This window comes from Salmo salar, chromosome 13, assembly GCF_965601325.2.
Source record: "Salmo salar chromosome 13, fSalSal1, whole genome shotgun sequence".
NCBI classification, from domain to species: Eukaryota; Metazoa; Chordata; class Actinopteri; order Salmoniformes; family Salmonidae; genus Salmo; species Salmo salar.
This window is the reverse complement of record NC_138303.1, coordinates 106,315,001-106,333,558: the sequence shown is the minus strand read 5'-3', so window position 1 is coordinate 106,333,558 and position 18,558 is coordinate 106,315,001. Positions and strand designations below refer to the sequence as shown.

Sequence of the window (18,558 nt, the reverse complement as noted above, 5' to 3'; positions counted from 1 at the left end):
CTCCAACCTGGCATGGAATAATTTGACAAGGAATCTTTTTTTCATTTATAGACTAATCAACGCTGATAAATAGGCTATGCATATGTGTTTATTTGTTTCCATTTTTTTATATTGTCAATTTCAACATACTATTGCATAGCTGTCTCTCTCACCTTCATACATTCCTTGTCAATTCATTATCTTATATCCTACTTTCAGAAAGCCTAAAGTAGGCCTAGATTTTTAAAAACGTTTTAATGAAAAAAATTATATTTGCTAGAGTCTTACATACGATGGTGGCTTTGATTGATGGGTGCTTTTACGTGTGTGTGTGTGTGTGTGTGTGTGTGTGTGTGTGTGTGTGTATGTGTGTGTGAATTTGCTGATTCTCTCTATAGGCCTATGTCCATTCAGAAAGTTTCCTAAAGTAGCCTGTCTGGACTCCATCTCTTTAATACGAATCAAAAGCTCACGTCATAATTTTTAAATTACACATTTTCAGTAAAGGCCCTTTCTCACCAAGTCCGTTATTTTCAAATCGAATAATTAGGAAGAAAAGATCTATACGAGCACGTCTGTTCACACCAATTCCAAAATATCGTCCTGCCACAATCTCTTATTTTTTTCGTAACATATTTTCTTTATTCGATAAGTTGTTGACCAATTTAAATTGTTATCTGGGACACTGCCACCTACAGGCCGCGCAATTCACGTTGTGTGAATTAATTTCTGTCTGTTTTTTTACATTTGCAAAGCATCAGTGCAGCAAGGTATCAATTTAGCCAATGTAAACACATCACACCAGAGCTAGGCTACACGTCGCTCTCGCAATTCAACCCCCACGCCAGTTCATTGCCAACGCTGTACTGTAGCCCATTTTATAGCCATTCAGCAAGCAAGAGGATCGATGCTTCTCTCCTTGAATAGGCCTAGGCCTATTAGTTTTAAACTATGTACACTGAACAAAAATAGAAACACAACATGTAAAGTGTTGGTCCCATGTATCATGAACGGAAATAAAAAGATCCCAGAAATGTTCCATACGCACAAAAATCGTATTTCTCTCAAATTTGGTGCACAAATTAGTTTACATCCCTGTTAGTGAGCATTTCTCCTTCGCCAAGATAATCTATCCACCACACAGTGTGGAATATCAAGAAGCTGATTCAACAGCATGATCATTATACAGGTGCACCTTGTGCTGGGGACAATAAAAGGCCAATCTAAAATGTGCAGTTTTGTCACAACACAACGCCACAGATGTCTCAAGTTGAGGGAGCATGCAATTGTCATGCTGACTGCAGGAATGTCCAACAGAGCTATTGCCAGAGAACAGGAATGTTCATTTCTCTACCATAAGCCACCTCCAACGTCGTTTTAGAGAATTTGGCAGTATGGCCAACCGGCCTCAACTTCAGACCACGTGTATGGTGTCGTGTGGGCGAGCGGTTTGCTGAAGTCAACGTTGTGAACAGAGTGCCCCATAGCAATTTGAATGCACAGCGGTACCGTGACGAGATCCTCAGGCCCGTTGTCGTGCCATTCATCCGCCATCATCACCTCATGTTTCAGCATGATAATGCACGTCCCCATGTTGCAATGATCTCTACACAATTCCTGGAAGCTGAAAATGTCCCAGTTCTTCCATGGCCTGCATACACCCCAGACATGTCCCCCATTGAGCATGTTTGGGATGCTCTGGATCAACTTGTACGACAGCGTGTTCCAGTTCCCGCTAATATCCAGCGACTTCGCACAGCCATTGAAGAGGAGTGGGACAACATTCCACAATCAACAGCCTGATCAACTTTGTGAAGGAGATGTGTCACGCTGCATGAGGCAAATGGTGGTCACAGCAGATACTGACTGGTCTTCTAATCCACGACCCCTACTTTTTATTAAGGTATCTGTGACTAAGAGATGCATATCTGTATTCCCAGTCACGTGAAATCCATAGATTAGTACCTAATTTATTTATTTCAATTGACCGATTTCCTTACATGAACTGTAACTCAGTAAAATCTTTGAAATTGTTTTGTTTATATTTTTCAGGATACTCGTTCAAAAGCTAGAGAGAAAGGGAAGCGATATGCTAGTGGAGAAGGCTGTATATATACTGCTCAAAAAAATAAAGGGAACACTTAAACAACACATCCTAGATCTGAATGAAAGAAATAATCTTATTAAATACTTTTTTCTTTACATAGTTGAATATGCTGACAACAAAATCACACAAAAATAATCAATGGAAATCCAATTTATCAACCCATGGAGGTCTGGATTTGGAGTCACACACAAAATTAAAGTGGAAAACCACACTACAGGCTGATCCAACTTTGATGTAATGTCCTTAAAACAAGTCAAAATGAGGCTCAGTAGTGTGTGTGGCCTCCACGTGCCTGTATGACCTCCCTACAACGCCTGGGCATGCTCCTGATGAGGTGGCGGATGGTCTCCTGATGGATCTCCTCCCAGACCTGGACTAAAGTATCCGCCAACTCCTGGACAGTCTGTGGTGCAACGTGGCGTTGGTGGATGGAGCGAGACATGATGTCCCAGATGTGCTCAATTGGATTCAGGTCTGGGGAACGGGCGGGCCAGTCCATAGCATCAATGCCTTCCTCTTGCAGGAACTGCTGACACACTCCAGCCACATGAGGTCTAGCATTGTCTTGCATTAGGAGGAACCCAGGGCCAACCGCACCAGCATATGGTCTCACAAGGGGTCTGAGGATTTCATCTCGATACCTAATGGCAGTCAGGCTACCTCTACATCTCCCCCCAAAGAAATGCCACCCCACACCATGACTGACCCACCGCCAAACCGGTCATGCTGGAGGATGTTGCAGGCAGCAGAACGTTCTCCACGGCGTCTCCAGACTCTGTCACGTCTGTCACGTGCTTAGTGTGAACCTGCTTTCATCTGTGAAGAGCACAGGGCGCCAGTGGCGAATTTGCCAATCTTGGTGTTCTCTGGCAAATGCCAAACGTCCTGCACGGTGTTGGGCTGTAAGCACAACCCCCACCTGTGGACGTCGGGCCCTCATACCACTCTCATGGAGTCTGTTTCTGACCGTTTGAGCAGACACATGCACTTTGTGGCCTGCTGGAGGTCATTTTGCAGGGCTCTGGCAGTGCTCCTCCTGCTCCTCCTTGCACAAAGGCGGAGGTAGCAGTCCTGCTGCTGGGTTGTTGCCCTCCTACGGCCTCCTCCACGTCTCCTGATGTACTGGCCTGTCTCCTGGTAGCGCCTCCATGCTCTGGACACTACGCTGACAGACACAGTAAACCTGCACTACCTGAGCCACTTGTGTGGGTTGTAGACTCCATCTCATGCTACCACTAGAGTGAAAGCACCGCCAGCATTCAAAAGTGACCAAAACATCATCCAGGAAGCATAGGAACTGAGAAGTGGTCTGTGGTCACCACCTGCTGAACCACTCCTTTATTGGGGGTGTCTTGCTAATTGCCTATAATTTCCACCTGTTGTCTATTCCATTTGCACAACAGCATGTGAAATTTGTCAATCAGTGTTGCTTCCTAAGTGGACAGTTTGATTTCACAGAAGTGTGATTGACTTGGAGTTACATTGTGTTGTTTAAGTGTTCCCTTTATTTTTTTGAGCAGTGCATTATAGGACAGCTAAAGTCAATCTACAGTTGCTATTGGCAACCCTAAAAGACAGAGAAAACAAAATCCGCCAGAGTTGATCCTCATCAATGAGTGGTGGCACAGATTTAGTTAAAGCTCAAATGAAAATAGTGTCAACATAACCAAATCAAATTTGTATTTGTCACATAGAACAGGTGTTCACCTTACAGTGAAACGCTTACTTCCAAGCCCCTACTTCCAAGCCCCTACTTCCAAGCCCTTACTTCCAAGCCCTTACTTCCAAGCCCTTAACCAACAAGAGATAAGTAAAATAAATAAATAAAAATCTAATCAAAACACATAACCATCCTGCGCTTCAAATGTGTCTCAGCGGCTGATCATTGGACGGTTTTCTATTTTCTAATGGTTTTGGATTTTATCTTCATATAACCTATCCCAGGTGTCTCTATATAGCCCCATTAAAACGCTCATCGTCAATTTATAGGACAGGCTACATTGATTTAGCATCATCCTATAATGTAGATTTTCTTTGATGTCCTACAGAAAGGATTTGAAGCTATGGCAAGATTTTTAACATGTCAGCATATGTGTGAGGAATGATGACAGGTGCCAGTTTTGCGTTTCAACAACAAAAACGTACCCTAGCTCCTTTTATGATTCATCCTATAGAATGCATAGCCTATATCCTAATATTGTCAGTAGCATAATATTTCTCCAGTAGTATCGGATTTCTCTCATCACTGCGTCCTCTCTAGACACTTTCAACAACACATTGTCACAGAGAATGACCGCAGCAGCATTCGAAGACTCAATCATGGACACTCTTAATGACAGTTGTGGCTGCTTTGATGCATTGTTGTCTCTACCTTCTTGACCTTTGTGCTGTTGTCTGTGCCCAACAATGTTTGTACCATGTTTTGTGCTGCTACCATGTTATGTTGCTACCATGTTGTTGTTATGTTGCTACCATGCTGTTGTTATGTTGTGTTGCTACCATGCTGTTGTTATGTTGTGTTGCTACCATGCTGTTGTTATGTTGCTACCATGCTGTTGTTATGTTATGTTGCTACCATGCTGTTATGTTGTGTTGCTACCATGTTGTTGTTATGTTGTGTTGCTACCATGTTGTTGTTATGTTGTGTTGCTACCATGCTGTTGTTATGTTGTGTTGCTACCATGTTGTTGTTATGTTGTGTTGCTACCATGTTGTTGTTATGTTGTGTTGCTACCATGTTGTTGTTATGTTGTGTTGCTACCATGCTGTTGTTATGTTGTGTTGCTACCATGTTGTTGTTATGTTGTGTTGCTACCATGTTGTTGTTATGTTGTGTTGCTACCATGTTGTTGTTATGTTGTGTTGCTACCATGTTGTTGTTATGTTGTGTTGCTACCATGTTGTTGTTATGTTGTGTTGCTACCATGGTGTTGTTATGTTGTGTTGCTACCATGGTGTTGTTATGTTGTGTTGCTACCATGTTGTTGTTATGTTGTGTTGCTACCATGCTGTTGTTATGTTGTGTTGCTACCATGCTGTTGTTATGTTGTGTTGCTACCATGCTGTTGTTATGTTGTGTTGCTACCATGCTGTTGTTATGTTGTGTTGCTACCATGCTGTTGTTATGTTGTGTTGCTACCATGCTGTTGTTATGTTGTGTTGCTACCATGCTGTTGTTATGTTGTGTTGCTACCATGCTGTTGTTATGTTGTGTTGCTACCATGTTGTTGTTATGTTGTGTTGCTACCATGTTGTGTGTTCCATGTTGAGTGTTGCTACCATGTTGTTGTTATGTTGTGTTGCTACCATGTTGTTGTTATGTTGTGTTGCTACCATGTTGTTGTTATGTTGTGTTGCTACCATGTTGTTGTTATGTTGCTACCATGTTGTTGTTATGTTGTGTTGCTACCATGTTGTTGTTATGTTGTGTTGCTACCATGCTGTTGTTATGTTGTGTTGCTACCATGCTGTTGTTATGTTGTGTTGCTACCATGCTGTTGTTATGTTGTGTTGCTACCATGCTGTTGTTATGTTGTGTTGCTACCATGTTGTTGTTATGTTGTGTTGCTACCATGTTGTTGTTATGTTGTGTTGCTACCATGTTGTTGTTATGTTGCTACCATGCTGTTGTTATGTTGTGTTGCTACCATGCTGTTGTTATGTTGTGTTGCTACCAGGTTGTTTTCATGTTGTGTTGCTACCATGTTGTTGTTATGTTGTGTTGCTACCATGTTGTTGTTATGTTGTGTTGCTACCATGTTGTTGTTATGTTGTGTTGCTACCATGTTGTTATGTTGTGTTGCTACCATGCTGTTGTTATGTTGTGTTGCTACCATGTTGTTGTTATGTTGTGTTGCTACCATGTTGTTGTTATGTTGTGTTGCTACCATGTTGTTGTTATGTTGTGTTGCTACCATGGTGTTGTTATGTTGTGTTGCTACCATGCTGTTGTTATGTTGTGTTGCTACCATGCTGTTGTTATGTTGTGTTGCTACCATGGTGTTGTTATGTTGTGTTGCTACCATGCTGTTGTTATGTTGTGTTGCTACCATGCTGTTGTTATGTTGTGTTGCTACCATGCTGTTGTTATGTTGTGTTGCTACCATGCTGTTGTTATGTTGTGTTGCTACCATGCTGTTGTTATGTTGTGTTGCTACCATGCTGTGTTGTTGTCTTAGGTCTCTATGTAGTGTTGTTTCTCTTGTTGTGATGTGTTTTGTCCTATATTTATATTGTATTTATAAAACATTTTAAATCCCAGGCCCCCGTCCCCGCAGGATGCCTTTTGCCTTTTTGTAGGCCGTCGTTGTAAATAAGAATTTGTTCTTAACTGACTTGCCTAGTTAAATAAAGGTTAAATAATATTTGCATTTTTTATTTAAAGCAGCGTTGGGGAAGTAATGTGGATTGTTCGGAAAAGTGGAGGCAAAAACAAACGGACTTGGTGTGAATGGTTTAAATCTGTATTCTTTCAGAATTCCTCTCCAATCTTACATTTCTTCATTTGTATACTAGACTAATATTTATAGGTAATAATAAGAATGAAATTCTACTGATAATAGCAAAGTGTAATGGTAGTGAAGTTGCAGAGAAAAGCCACGTGTTTCTTTTGAGTCTGATACGCGCCAAGTACAGAAACCTCAAATTCCAAGACCGTCACAGACCACACACACTAAAGATTAACATACACCTTCAAAGTCAACACATTCTACCAAGCACAGTTTTTACAGTGTCTGTAAAAATGCTTAAATGCCGTGTAAGTCTGGCCCATAGAGAGCAAACAATGCTCATTATTCATTACATTTACATTTAAGTCATTTAGCAGACGCTCTTATCCAGAGCGACTTACAAATTGGTGCATTCACCTTATGATATCCAGTGGAACAACCACTTTACAATAGTGCATGTAAATCTTTTAAGGGGGGGGGGGTTAGAAGGATTACTTTATCCTATCCTAGGTATCCTAGGTATTCCTTAAACTTCTCTCATTCACTGAGAGAAGTTGTGGTTTTAACGTCGGAGCAGAATTGTCGTCTCTGGTCGGAAACTTCCCTTTTTCTACTCTCGAGTTGAACAGTTTTACATAGACATGAAATCCAAAATGAAAGCCAAAGTTAGTGGGTCGGTAGATTTCTCAAATTGAGAAGCTTGTCTTGGGTATTCAATAGCTTAGTTTTATTGGAAATGGCTTAACAAGAAAAACTTTGAAAAGGAACTTGAAAGAGATGTATTTATTTTTGCTCCCTTTAATCCATTGTACATGATGCGAACTGGTGACTGACGTTTCAGTTTTAGTGTTATCACAGGAGAGGAGAACTCACTTTCCGTGAGACACAGATGTGAGAGTCTCCTTCCATATTTATCTTTGACTTACCCCTTGTGATGACAGAAGCAAGGTCTTGATAGGCTCAGATTTGGGGAGAAGCTGAATCTCTTCCACTGTATGGACCAGCCCATCATACACCACCGATTTGTGCAGGATTCCTTTATCTAAAGGGTTAGAGGGGGAAACGTCAACGACTGAAAGACGTCCCTTTTGTCTTAATCAGGAGCAGAGTTGATCATAATCCCACCAAATAAACACCTTTCACAACAACGAGGAACATTTGAATTAACAGAATTAAAAATGGAATTGGCCCTAACTCCAGCACAACCCTGTCCTCTGAGCCTCAGCCAGCTCCCCTGAGAAGCGTTCGTGCCTACCGGTCCCAGTGAATATGACATCATATACGTTGTTGTCCAGCGCCTGTACCCTCTCCACAACGATCTGAGTGTAGCTGACGTCCTTGGTGATGAGTTTGGGCCCGTTGCCGATGGGAAGGACGGGGTCTTCCAGTAAGGGATGGTCCTTAACAAACTGCAGGGTCTTGTCAGGCAGGTGGAGAGAGCTGCTGATGTTCTGGAGACGGTGGTGGTTGTTGATGCACTACAGACGGATGGGAGTGAGAGGGATGAAGAATACAACACTCTAACCCAGTCCAAATATGACAATTCAATCCAACTAAAAATTGGAGTCAATGGAAAACAGTGGGGAAACATGTGACTAAACATAAAAATGAAAAAAAGGTGTAGACATGTTTAGAAGGTGATTTCAGCAAGGAACACTTACAGCTCCTGGGCGAGGGCTGGGGGTAATCCCGTTGTACCTCACCCACTTGGTGTGAGACTGTTCCACTGTGGCTTTCTGCATGTACTTCCCCTTGGAGAACACATTTTCTACTGACAACATGTCGTAGGCACACACTGCAGACAGGCCTACGTTTCCCCTGGACAAGAAAGAGACAATGTCACAAAACACCCTTCCACAAGTGGGTGTTACCACTGCCATGGTGAGATGTGGTCGCTCCTATACCTGTGCAGTTACTGTCATTACACTAGTAACACCATAATAAAACGACAGAGCCTTCAGAAAGTATTCACACCCCTTGACTTTTCCCACATTTTGTTGTGTTACTGCCTGAATTTAAAATAATAATACGGTGTCATTGGCCTACATACAATACCCCATAATGTTAGTGGAATGTAAAAAAATACATCTATTTTTACAAACTAATTAAAATGAACATCTGAAATGTCTTTAGTCAATAAGTATAAAGGTGTTAAACCCCTTTGTTATGACGAGCCCAAATAAGTTCAGGAGTAAACATTTTCTTAACAAGTCACCTAAGAGTGAGTCCATGCAACTTGTGTGTGCAGTAATAGTGTTTAACATGATTTTTAAATGACTACCTCATCTCTGTACCCAACATATACAATTATCTGTAAGGTCCCTCAGTCGAGCAGTGAATTTCAATCACAGATTCAACCACAAAGACCAGGGAGGTTTTCCAATGCCTCGTGAAGAAGGACATCTATTGGTAGATGGGTAAAAAAAAAAAAAAATCCCTTTGAGAATGGTGAAGTTATTAATTACATTTTGGATGGTGTATCAATACACCCAGTCACTACAAAGATACAGGCGTCCTTCCAAGGGCTGACTGAATTTAGTCGACTGGTCGATTGTTTGGTCGATCGAGATTTCTTTAGTCGAGCAGTAGTCCAAAAAATGATTCATGGTGTACAAAACAACGGTCTGATTTACGCCTGTGAGTGGACTTATCCACTGTGGAGGCCGTGGGGATGGTACAGTCCATCACTCTAAGACATGTGCTACTGAAATTGTACATGGTAAAGAACAATGGTGCAACAATAACAAATATTACTTTTTAACGAATGCGCTCTCTCTTGCATTTGTTCGCGGTTGCTGTCGGCGGTTCTGAATTGGCACCTTTTTCCTAGACCATGTTGCTATCAAGCATTTTAATTTGACTAAGTGACTCTTCAATAATTAGTGTGAACAATAAATAAATCGTTTCATTTCGACAATTGCATTCACGAATGCATGCGACTGTTTAGTCTTTGCTGTAATAAAGGCTTTACAATTTTGTTTTAAACATTACAACACTCTCTGGTATGCTTATAATTTATTTAGTGTTGTTTAAACTGTTCCAAAACAGCCAGAAAAAGTAGATTGTAATCTAACAGCATCTGTTTGGAAACATAATATGCAGGCAGAGCTTGTTCCTTACCTTCTTTTTCTTCATCTCCAGTATTTAACAACTAGTCACATTTATTCCACACATCTGACTTCCCCTTTACTTCCTGAGAAACCAGTACACATTCCCCCATTTCCAGTTTATTTAACATGTTCTCAGCATCCATTTTGCTGTCACATGTGTTACGTTATTCGGAGTTTGTGATAACCAATTAATTGATGTGATTATGATATGCTATAAGTCAGGCCCTATTGGTCATGTGCATGTGATGCATACATGTGTCACGTAAAGAGAGCAAAGGGGTTGAGGAAATAGAGAATGTTTTTCCTAAACAAATGAGAGATTATGGTAACAAAATCCTTCAGTCAGAAATGGCTGAAATGATGTTACAGCTTCAGCAACACGGACAGCATGATAAACACTGTTGATGTTCTGTGGTGGTCGCTGCAGCAGGAGGAGAGAGAAACAGGTGCTAGTCACAGTCACTCGTAGTATTTTTTTTTTACCACAGCGCAGCAAGTCTGAGCCCGGCCAGGCACAAATCAAATCAATTGCGGTAGGACTCCCTCTAGTCATTTGTGCGTCTTAATTATTTAATCAAACAGCTCTTAGAGCATCAGACAAGCTCAGTGCATATAGTTGATTTGATTAAAACACATGTGTGTGTGTCTATATATGGAAAAATACCGGTTAATAAATTTAGATCAATTGATTGGTCGAAAGAACTGACTACTCCTCTCAGTCTACCAAGATTATTATATATTTTTTTGGTCGGTCGGGGACAGCCGTTCCTAACTCTGTTGCCGGAGAGGAATGAAACCACTCAGGAAATGTCACCATGATGCCAACGATGACTTTAAAACAGGTTTGTTTTGTTGAGGAACTACACTGTTGTTGATCCATCCTGTTCTCTCCTATCACAGCCATTAAACGCTCTAACTAATTGACAGAGTGAAAAGAATGCCTGTACAGAATAAAAATATTCCAAAACTTGCATCCTGTTTGCAACAAGGCACTAAAGTAATACTGCAAAAAATGTGGCAAAGCAATTTACTTTTTGTCCTGAATACTAAGTGTTATATTTGGGGCAAATCCAATACAATGTATTACTGAGTGCAGCTCTCCATAGTTTCAAGTGGCTGTATCATGTTAGGGGTATGCTTGTAATCATTAAAGACTGGGGAGTTTTTCAGGATAAAAAGAAACTGAATAGGGCTAAGCACAGGTAAAATCCTAGAGGAAAACCTGGTTCAGTCTGCTTTCCAACAGACACTGGGAGAGGAATTCACAGTCCAGCAGGACAATAACCTAAAACACAATGCCAATTCTACAGTGGAGTTACTTACCAAAAAGACAGTGAATGTTCCTGAGTGACCGAGTTACAGTTTTGACTTAAATCTGGAAAATCTATGGCAAGACCTGAAAATGGTTGTCTAGCAATGAGCAACAACCAATTTGACAGAGCTTGAATCATTTTTTAAGAATAATGAGCAAATGTTGCACAATCCAGGTGTGGAAAGCTCTTAGCTTCTACGAAGTATTAACTCAGAGGTTTGAATACTTATGCAAATTAGATGTTTCGGCATTTCATTTTCAATAAATTATCAAAAAAGTTTTCATTTCGTCATTATGGGGTGTTGTGTGTAGTTGATTGAGATTGTTTTTGAATCCATTTTCAATTCAAGGTTGTAATACCAAAATGTGGAATAAGTCTAAGGGTGAATACTTTCTGAAGGAAATGTAACATGTTAATAAAATGGAGTTCGAGTTATGACAGTGTCCTGACTGAGAATCCTAACTCACCACTGGGATGTGAACACGCCGTAGATGACAGTCTCTCTCCAGTCAGCAGTCTTCAGTATGAACACGTCATTAACCACGTTGAACACAAAGTTAAGCTCTGGCATGGAACACACCAGCTTCGCCTTCAGGAAACTGGTCCATTTCTTCTGTAGCGTCCGCTGGCCCCCCAGATCACCCTGCAGCGAGATGAGGCACATTTATATATAATAATAACAGACACTTTCATCCAAATATAATTTGTTTATGTATAATTGATCTCTGCAGGAATTGAACCCACAACCTTCAACCAGTTGAAACAGGACACAGTGAACAAACTGTACTGTGGTAGGAAGAAGCAAAAAGAGTCGGAAAGAGAGAGAAAGGAGAAAAAGGGGGAGAAAGGCGAGGGAGAGAAAGAGCGAGAAAGCGAGAGAAAGAGCGAGCGACTAGAAAGAGAGGCCGGGAGAGCGAGGGAGGGGAGAGAGAGAAGGAGGGGGGGAAAGCGAGAGGGGGAAGGGGGAGAGCGAGTGAGAGGGAGGGAGTGGGAGAGCGAGAAAGGGACGGGGGAGAGCGAGCGAGAGGGAGGGAGGGGGAGAGCGAGAAAGGGACGGGGGAGAGTGAGAGCGAGGGGGGGAAGGGGAGGGCGAGCGTGCGAGAGCGGGGGGGAGAGCGAGCGAAAGCGAGAGCGGGGGGAGAACGAGTGAGGGAGGGGAGAGAGCGAGCGAGCGAGAGAGAGAGAGGAGAGAGAGAGAGAGAAGAGAGAGCGCGAGAGAGAGCGAGAGAAAAGAGAGAGCGCGAGAGAGAGAGAGAGAGCGCGAGAGGAGAGAGAGCGGGAGAGAGCGCGAGAGGGAGAGAGAGCGTGAGAGAGAGAGAGAGGGGAGAGAGCGCGAGAGGGGAGAGAGCGCGAGAGAGAGAGAGAGAGAGAGGGGAGAGAGCGCGAGAGAGAGAGAGAGAGAGAGGGGAGAGAGCGCGAGAGAGAGAGAGAGGGGAGAGAGCGCGAGAGAGAGAGAGAGAGGGGAGAGAGCGCGAGAGAGAGAGAGAGAGGGGAGAGAGCGCGAGAGAGAGAGAGAGGGGGAGAGAGCGCGAGAGAGAGAGAGAGGGGAGAGAGCGCGAGAGAGAGAGAGAGGGGAGAGAGCGCGAGAGAGAGAGAGAGGGGAGAGAGCGCGAGAGAGAGAGAGAGGGGAGAGAGCGCGAGAGAGAGAGAGAGGGGAGAGAGCGCGAGAGAGAGAGAGAGGGGAGAGAGCGCGAGAGAGAGAGAGAGCGCGAGAGAGAGAGAGAGCGCGAGAGAGAGAGAGAGGGGCGAGAGAGCGAGAGAGAGAGGGGAGAGAGCGAGAGAGAGAGGGGAGAGAGCGAGAGGGGGGAGAGAGCGCGAGCGGGAGAGAGGGGAGAGAGCGCGAGCGCGAGAGAGAGGGGAGAGAGCGCGAGCGCGAGAGAGAGGGGAGAGAGCGCGAGAGAGAGAGAGAGGGGAGAGAGCGCGAGAGAGAGAGAGCGCGAGAGAGAGAGAGAGGGGCGAGAGAGCGAGAGAAAGAGGGGAGAGAGCGAGAGAGAGAGAGGGGAGAGAGCGCGAGCGAGAGAGAGGGGAGAGAGCGCGAGCGAGAGAGAGGGGAGAGAGCGCGAGCGCGAGAGAGAGGGGAGAGAGCGAGCGCGAGGGAGGGGGGAGAGAGCGAGCGCGAGGGAGAGAGCGAGCGCGAGGGAGAGAGCGAGCGCGAGGGAGAGAGCGAGCGCGAGGGAGAGAGCGAGCGCGAGGGAGAGAGCGAGCGCGAGAGCGAGGGAGAGAGAGCGAGCGCGAGAGCGAGGGAGAGAGCGAGCGCGAGAGCGAGGGAGAGAGCGAGCGCGAGGGAGAGAGGGAGGGGGAGGGGGAGAGAGCGAGAGGGAGGGGGAGAGAGCGCGAGGAGGGGGAGAGAGCGAGCGCGAGGGAGGGAGCGAGCGCGAGGGAGAGAGCGAGCGCGAGCACGAGGGAGAGAGCGAGCGCGAGGAGGGGGAGAGAGCGAGCGCGAGGAGGGGGAGAGAGCGAGCGCGAGGAGGGGGAGAGAGCGAGCGCGAGGAGGGGGAGAGAGCGAGCGCGAGGAGGGGGAGGGAGCGAGCGCGAGGGAGGGAGCGAGCGCGAGGGAGAGAGCGAGCGCGAGGGAGAGAGCGAGGGGGAGAGAGAGAGGGAGGGGGAGAGAGCGAGCGCGAGGGAGGGGGAGAGAGCGAGCGCGAGGAGGGGGAGAGAGCGAGCGCGAGGAGGGGGAGGGAGCGAGCGCGAGGAGGGGGAGGGAGCGAGCGCGAGGGAGGGAGCGAGCGCGAGGGAGGGGGAGAGAGCGAGCGCGAGGGAGAGAGCGAGCGCGAGGGAGAGAGCGGAGGGAGAGAGCGAGCGCGAGGGAGGGGGAGAGAGCGAGCGCGAGGGAGAGAGCGAGAGCGAGCGCGAGAGCGAGCGCGAGGGAGAGAGCGAGCGCGAGGGAGAGAGCGAGCGCGAGGGAGAGAGCGAGCGCGAGGGAGAGAGCGAGCGCGAGGGCGAGAGCGAGCGCGAGGGAGGGGGAGAGAGCGAGCGCGAGAGCGAGCGCGAGGGAGGGGGAGAGAGCGAGCGCGAGGGAGGGGGAGAGAGCGAGCGCGAGGGAGGGGGAGAGAGCGAGCGCGAGGGAGGGGGAGAGAGCGAGCGCGAGGGAGGGGGAGAGAGCGAGCGCGAGGGAGGGGGAAAGAGCGAGCGCGAGGGAGGGGGAAAGAGCGAGCGCGAGGGAGGGGGAGAGCGAGCGCGAGCGAGTGGGAGAGAGCGAGCGCGAGGGAGAGAGCGAGCGCGAGGGAGAGAGCGAGCGCGGGGGAGAGAGCGAGAGCGAGCGCGAGGGAGGGGGGAGAGAGAGAGCGAGCGCGAGGGAGGGGGAGAGAGAGAGCGAGCGCGAGGGAGGGGGGAGAGAGAGAGCGAGCGCGAGGGAGGGGGAGAGAGAGAGCGAGCGCGAGGGAGGGGGAGAGAGAGAGCGAGCGCGAGGGAGGGGGAGAGGGGGAGAGAGCGCGAGGGAGGGGGAGAGGGGGAGAGAGCGAGCGCGAGGGAGGGGGAGAGGGGGAGAGAGCGAGCGCGAGGGAGGGAGGGGGAGAGGGAGAGAAAGAGCGAGAGGGAGGGAGGGAAAGAGCGAGAGGGATGGAGGGAAAGAGCGAGAGGGAGGGAGGGGGAGAGAGCAAGAGGGAGGGAGGGAAAGAGCGAGCGCGAGGGAGAGAGCGAGCGCGAGGGAGAGAGCGAGCGCGAGGGAGAGAGCGAGCGCGAGGGAGAGAGCGAGCGCGAGGGAGAGAGCGAGCGCGAGGGAGAGAGCGAGCGAGGGAGGGAAAGAGCGAGCGCGAGGGAGAGAGCGAGCGAGGGAGGGAAAGAGCGAGCGCGAGGGAGGGGGAGAGAGCGAGCGCGAGGGAGGGGGAGAGGGAGAGAGCGAGGGAGGTGAGGAGAGCGAGGGAGGGGGAGAAAGAGCGAGGGAGGAAGGGAGAGCGAGGGAGGGGTAGAGAGCGAGGGAGGGGGAGAGAGCGAGGGAGGGAGGGAGAAAGAGCGAGGGAGGGAGGGAGAAAGAGCGAGGGAGGGAGAAAGAGCGAGGGAGGGAGAAAGAGCAAGAGGGAAGGAGGGAGGGGAAGAGCGAGGGGGAAGGAGGGAGGGGAAGAGCGAGGGGGAAGGAGGGAGGGGAAGAGCGAGGGGGAAGGAGGGAGGGGAAGAGCGAGGGGGAAGGAGGGAGGAGAAGAGCGAGGGGGAAGGAGGGAGGGGAAGAGCGAGGGGGAAGGAGGGAGGGGAAGAGCGAGAGGGAAGGAGGGAGGGGAAGAGCGAGGGGGAAGGAGGGAGGGGAAGAGCAAGAGGGAAGAGCGAGAGGGAAGGAGGGAAGGGAAGAGCGAGGGGGAAGGAGGGAGGGGTTAGAGCAAGAGGGAAGGAGGGAAGGAGGGAGGGGTTAGAGCAAGAGGGAAGGAGGGAAGGAGGGAGGAGAGCGAGGGGGAGGACAATGAGGTAGAGAACGCCGTGGTAGTGCCAGTGACAGATGGTTAGCCGTTGCGCTGACGTGTCCTGACCTTACAGACGCGTGCTATCCTGGGGATGAGCAGCTTGCCAAAGAACTCGTACTCCACAGACACCTCAGTGAAGAAGTAGTAGATCTTATCGTCCTCGCCATCTGCACTGTTCTTCCCCTCTCTGATGACATCAGCAAAAACAAAACTGGGTTCTATGGGGCGAGAGATATTCATGGTCAGTGGTAAATAAATGGTTTCTCTGCATACTGAAAAAGAGAACCACACAAGTGTTCTACTCCGCTAGCCAGCACCTCTCCTAAACAGGTGTTCTACTCCGCTAGCCAGCACCTCTCCTAAACAGGTGTTCTACTCCGCTAGCCAGCACCTCTCCTAAACAGGTGTTCTACTCCGCTAGCCAGCACCTCTCCTAAACAGGTGTTCTACTCCGCTAGCCAGCACCTCTCCTAAACAGGTGTTCTACTCCGCTAGCCAGCACCTCTCCTAAACAGGTGTTCTACTCCGCTAGCCAGCACCTCTCCTAAACAGGTGTTCTACTCCGCTAGCCAGCACCTCTCCTAAACAGGTGTTCTACTCCGCTAGCCAGCACCTCTCCTAAACAGGTGTTCTACTCCGCTAGCCAGCACCTCTCCTAAACAGGTGTTCTACTCCGCTAGCCAGCACCTCTCCTAAACAGGTGTTCTACTCCACTAGCCAGCACCTCTCCTAAACAGGTGTTCTACTCCGCTAGCCAGCACCTCTCCTAAACAGGTGTGTGTTTCTTTCGCCACCAGATTTGTCTGTATAATGAACAGAGTGAGGAAAACTTGAAGGTTGATCAGCTGGTACTTTTTAGAGGATCTTTGACGTAAGCTCCTTAAAACCCTTTACACTCGTGGGAATTGGCCTATATGGGCAGGGCTAAAATGTCTCTCACAGAAGAAATATGAAAAGCATATGCATAAACATGGTAGCAATAGAAAGGGAACAGTTTGGAGATTATGGGAAAATGATTAGACTAAAGTTGAGGACAACAGTTCACCTGACAAGACTGAATCCAAACATTGGATTGTTGATTTTATGTGCATTTTACATTTCCTGTACTTTTAGCTGCATTTGTGGATAACGAAATCTGAAAATACTCTGGATACATTCAGTAACATGATAAGAATATTCCTGGAAAATGTTGGGTAGGTGCAACACAAGACCCCCCCCCCAAAAAAATGACAAGGGTTTGAGTGAGAGGACACACACACACACACACACACACACACACACACACACCACACACACACACACACACACACACACACACACCTCTCCAAAATGTGCTTTCAATGCACTTTTATGACTCAAAGAAGAGTCTTCAACGGTACGTTTTTTCTCCCCTAGCTGTGACGTCCAGGAACTGACTCTTGCACACATGTAGTTGTTTGGAACAACTGCGCGTCCCCACCATCACACAATTACTGTTGTTTTACGCAGTCCAAAAATGCCCCATTATAAATCCCCATCTGGGTCAGGTGGGCCATTTGAAAGCTTGTTCTATTGCCAACATGACTAGCTAAGTTATAAAATACAATCCTTTAGGCTTTCACGAGGCAATTCAGAAAAACTGATTGCAGTGCATTCAGGTGTGTGTTCAGCTGAAAATGTTCTTCACAACAGACAAACAAATAGGCTCATTCTGTTCAGAACAACCCAGAGTATGACACCATGTCATCTTGTAACTCTATATCATATGACATCAGTTTGATGATATGGAAATGTGAAGTGCACATTTGGACTCACAGGTGTTTGAGTTGCTTGTATGACGTCAAAGCAGTATTTATTATAATCCTCAACGTCTCATCTTTCAAAATACATAAGAGTCCTCTTCATTTACAGCTTTTCCCTCACTCAGACAACCAAAAATGTGCAAAAGTTACCCAATTAGCGGGATGGATGAGGGCAACTTCTTGTTGCGTGCGGTCCTGAACGGATTTCAGTCAAAACCCATACAGTACTGTGAAGTGCAGAGCCTGAACTCTGACCTCATTTATTGCATGTTACTGTACAGCCACTGCATTCCAATTTAAGTGCTTATCAATGTCCAAATCTGCCATTTTCAACCCGTATACAGGTACGAGTGTAAAGGGTTAAAGTGTAGTAACAATGATACAGTCAATTCCTTATTTGGAGAGGAGCAGGTATTACCGTTCAGCCAAGATGTTGAATACTCTGTCCGCAACAGACTCTGTGAAAGAGAATATCTGGAGATGATCGGCTCACTTCCTAAGAAGTTATACGATGTTCCAGAGTAAAGTTCTCCATCTAAAAAGAAAGACAGGAAAGAAAACACATGAGATGTAGCTATAATAAAGATTTTTTTATTTCTCTCTAAACCAGGTTCGGTTGTTTTTCAGGCCTAAATACCTCAAAATAGTATTATCAGGATAATGATGTATTTAGGGCTGTGTACCAAAAAAGCAGTTGATGAATTCTGGGTCTACTACTGATGAAATCTGGGTCTACTACTGATGAAATCTGGGTCTACTACTGATGAAATCTGGGTCTACTACTGATGAATTCTGGGTCTACTACTGATGAATTCTGGGTCTACTTACCAACCATGACCGTTGTGAAGCTCTGAGATGGGTCAAAGGAACACTTCCCTCTCCCGTCCTCCGCTGGACCCTCCAGACTAAAATCCTTTAGGGACTGATGAGAGCACAATTATGATTATTACACAGTAATGATTACTACTTACTGTGAAGTAAAAGTTTCATTTTAACATGGAGTGGACATTAAAAGACACTAAAATAAATTCAATTCTTTCATTTTTACCTCAAAATAAAATAAAAGGCATAATAAAATAAAGAGGTGGCTGTCACCAGTGATCCAGAGGTGGCAGGTAGCCTAGTGGTTAAGAGCTTTGGGACGAAAGGTCGCTAGTTCAAATCCCTGGATTGACCAGGTGCCAAAATAAATAAATATATATAAATAAATAAATATAAATAAATAAATATAAATAAATATATATATATATATAAATAAATAAATAAATATAAATAAATAAATATATATAAATAAATAAATATATATGACGATGTGCCCTTGAGCAAGGCATTGCTCCTGTAAGTCGCTCTGGATAAGAGTGTCAACTAAATGACTAACATGTAAATGTAATCCATTTACGTAATCCATCCACGTGCTTCTACACCTGCA

The 18,558-nt window shown here is 46.4% G+C and overlaps 1 protein-coding gene across 6 annotated transcripts in view; it reads right to left on the bottom strand.

Moving 5' to 3' along the window:
• The window catches only part of sema4d (sema domain, immunoglobulin domain (Ig), transmembrane domain (TM) and short cytoplasmic domain, (semaphorin) 4D), a 100,928-nt gene that overhangs the window by 13,205 nt on the left and 69,165 nt on the right, over window positions 1-18,558 (bottom strand). For all 6 annotated transcript variants that reach the window (XM_014138877.3, XM_014138879.3, XM_014138876.3 and 3 more), the window contains 7 exons: window positions 17,958-18,051; window positions 17,548-17,664; window positions 15,415-15,566; window positions 11,425-11,600; window positions 8,196-8,352; window positions 7,790-8,012; window positions 7,461-7,576 (listed from right to left, as the gene is read on the bottom strand). In XM_014138877.3, coding sequence (XP_013994352.3) covers window positions 7,461-7,576; window positions 7,790-8,012; window positions 8,196-8,352; window positions 11,425-11,600; window positions 15,415-15,566; window positions 17,548-17,664; window positions 17,958-18,051 — 1,035 coding nt within the window. The remainder of the gene's footprint in view (window positions 1-7,460; window positions 7,577-7,789; window positions 8,013-8,195; window positions 8,353-11,424; window positions 11,601-15,414; window positions 15,567-17,547; window positions 17,665-17,957; window positions 18,052-18,558) is intronic.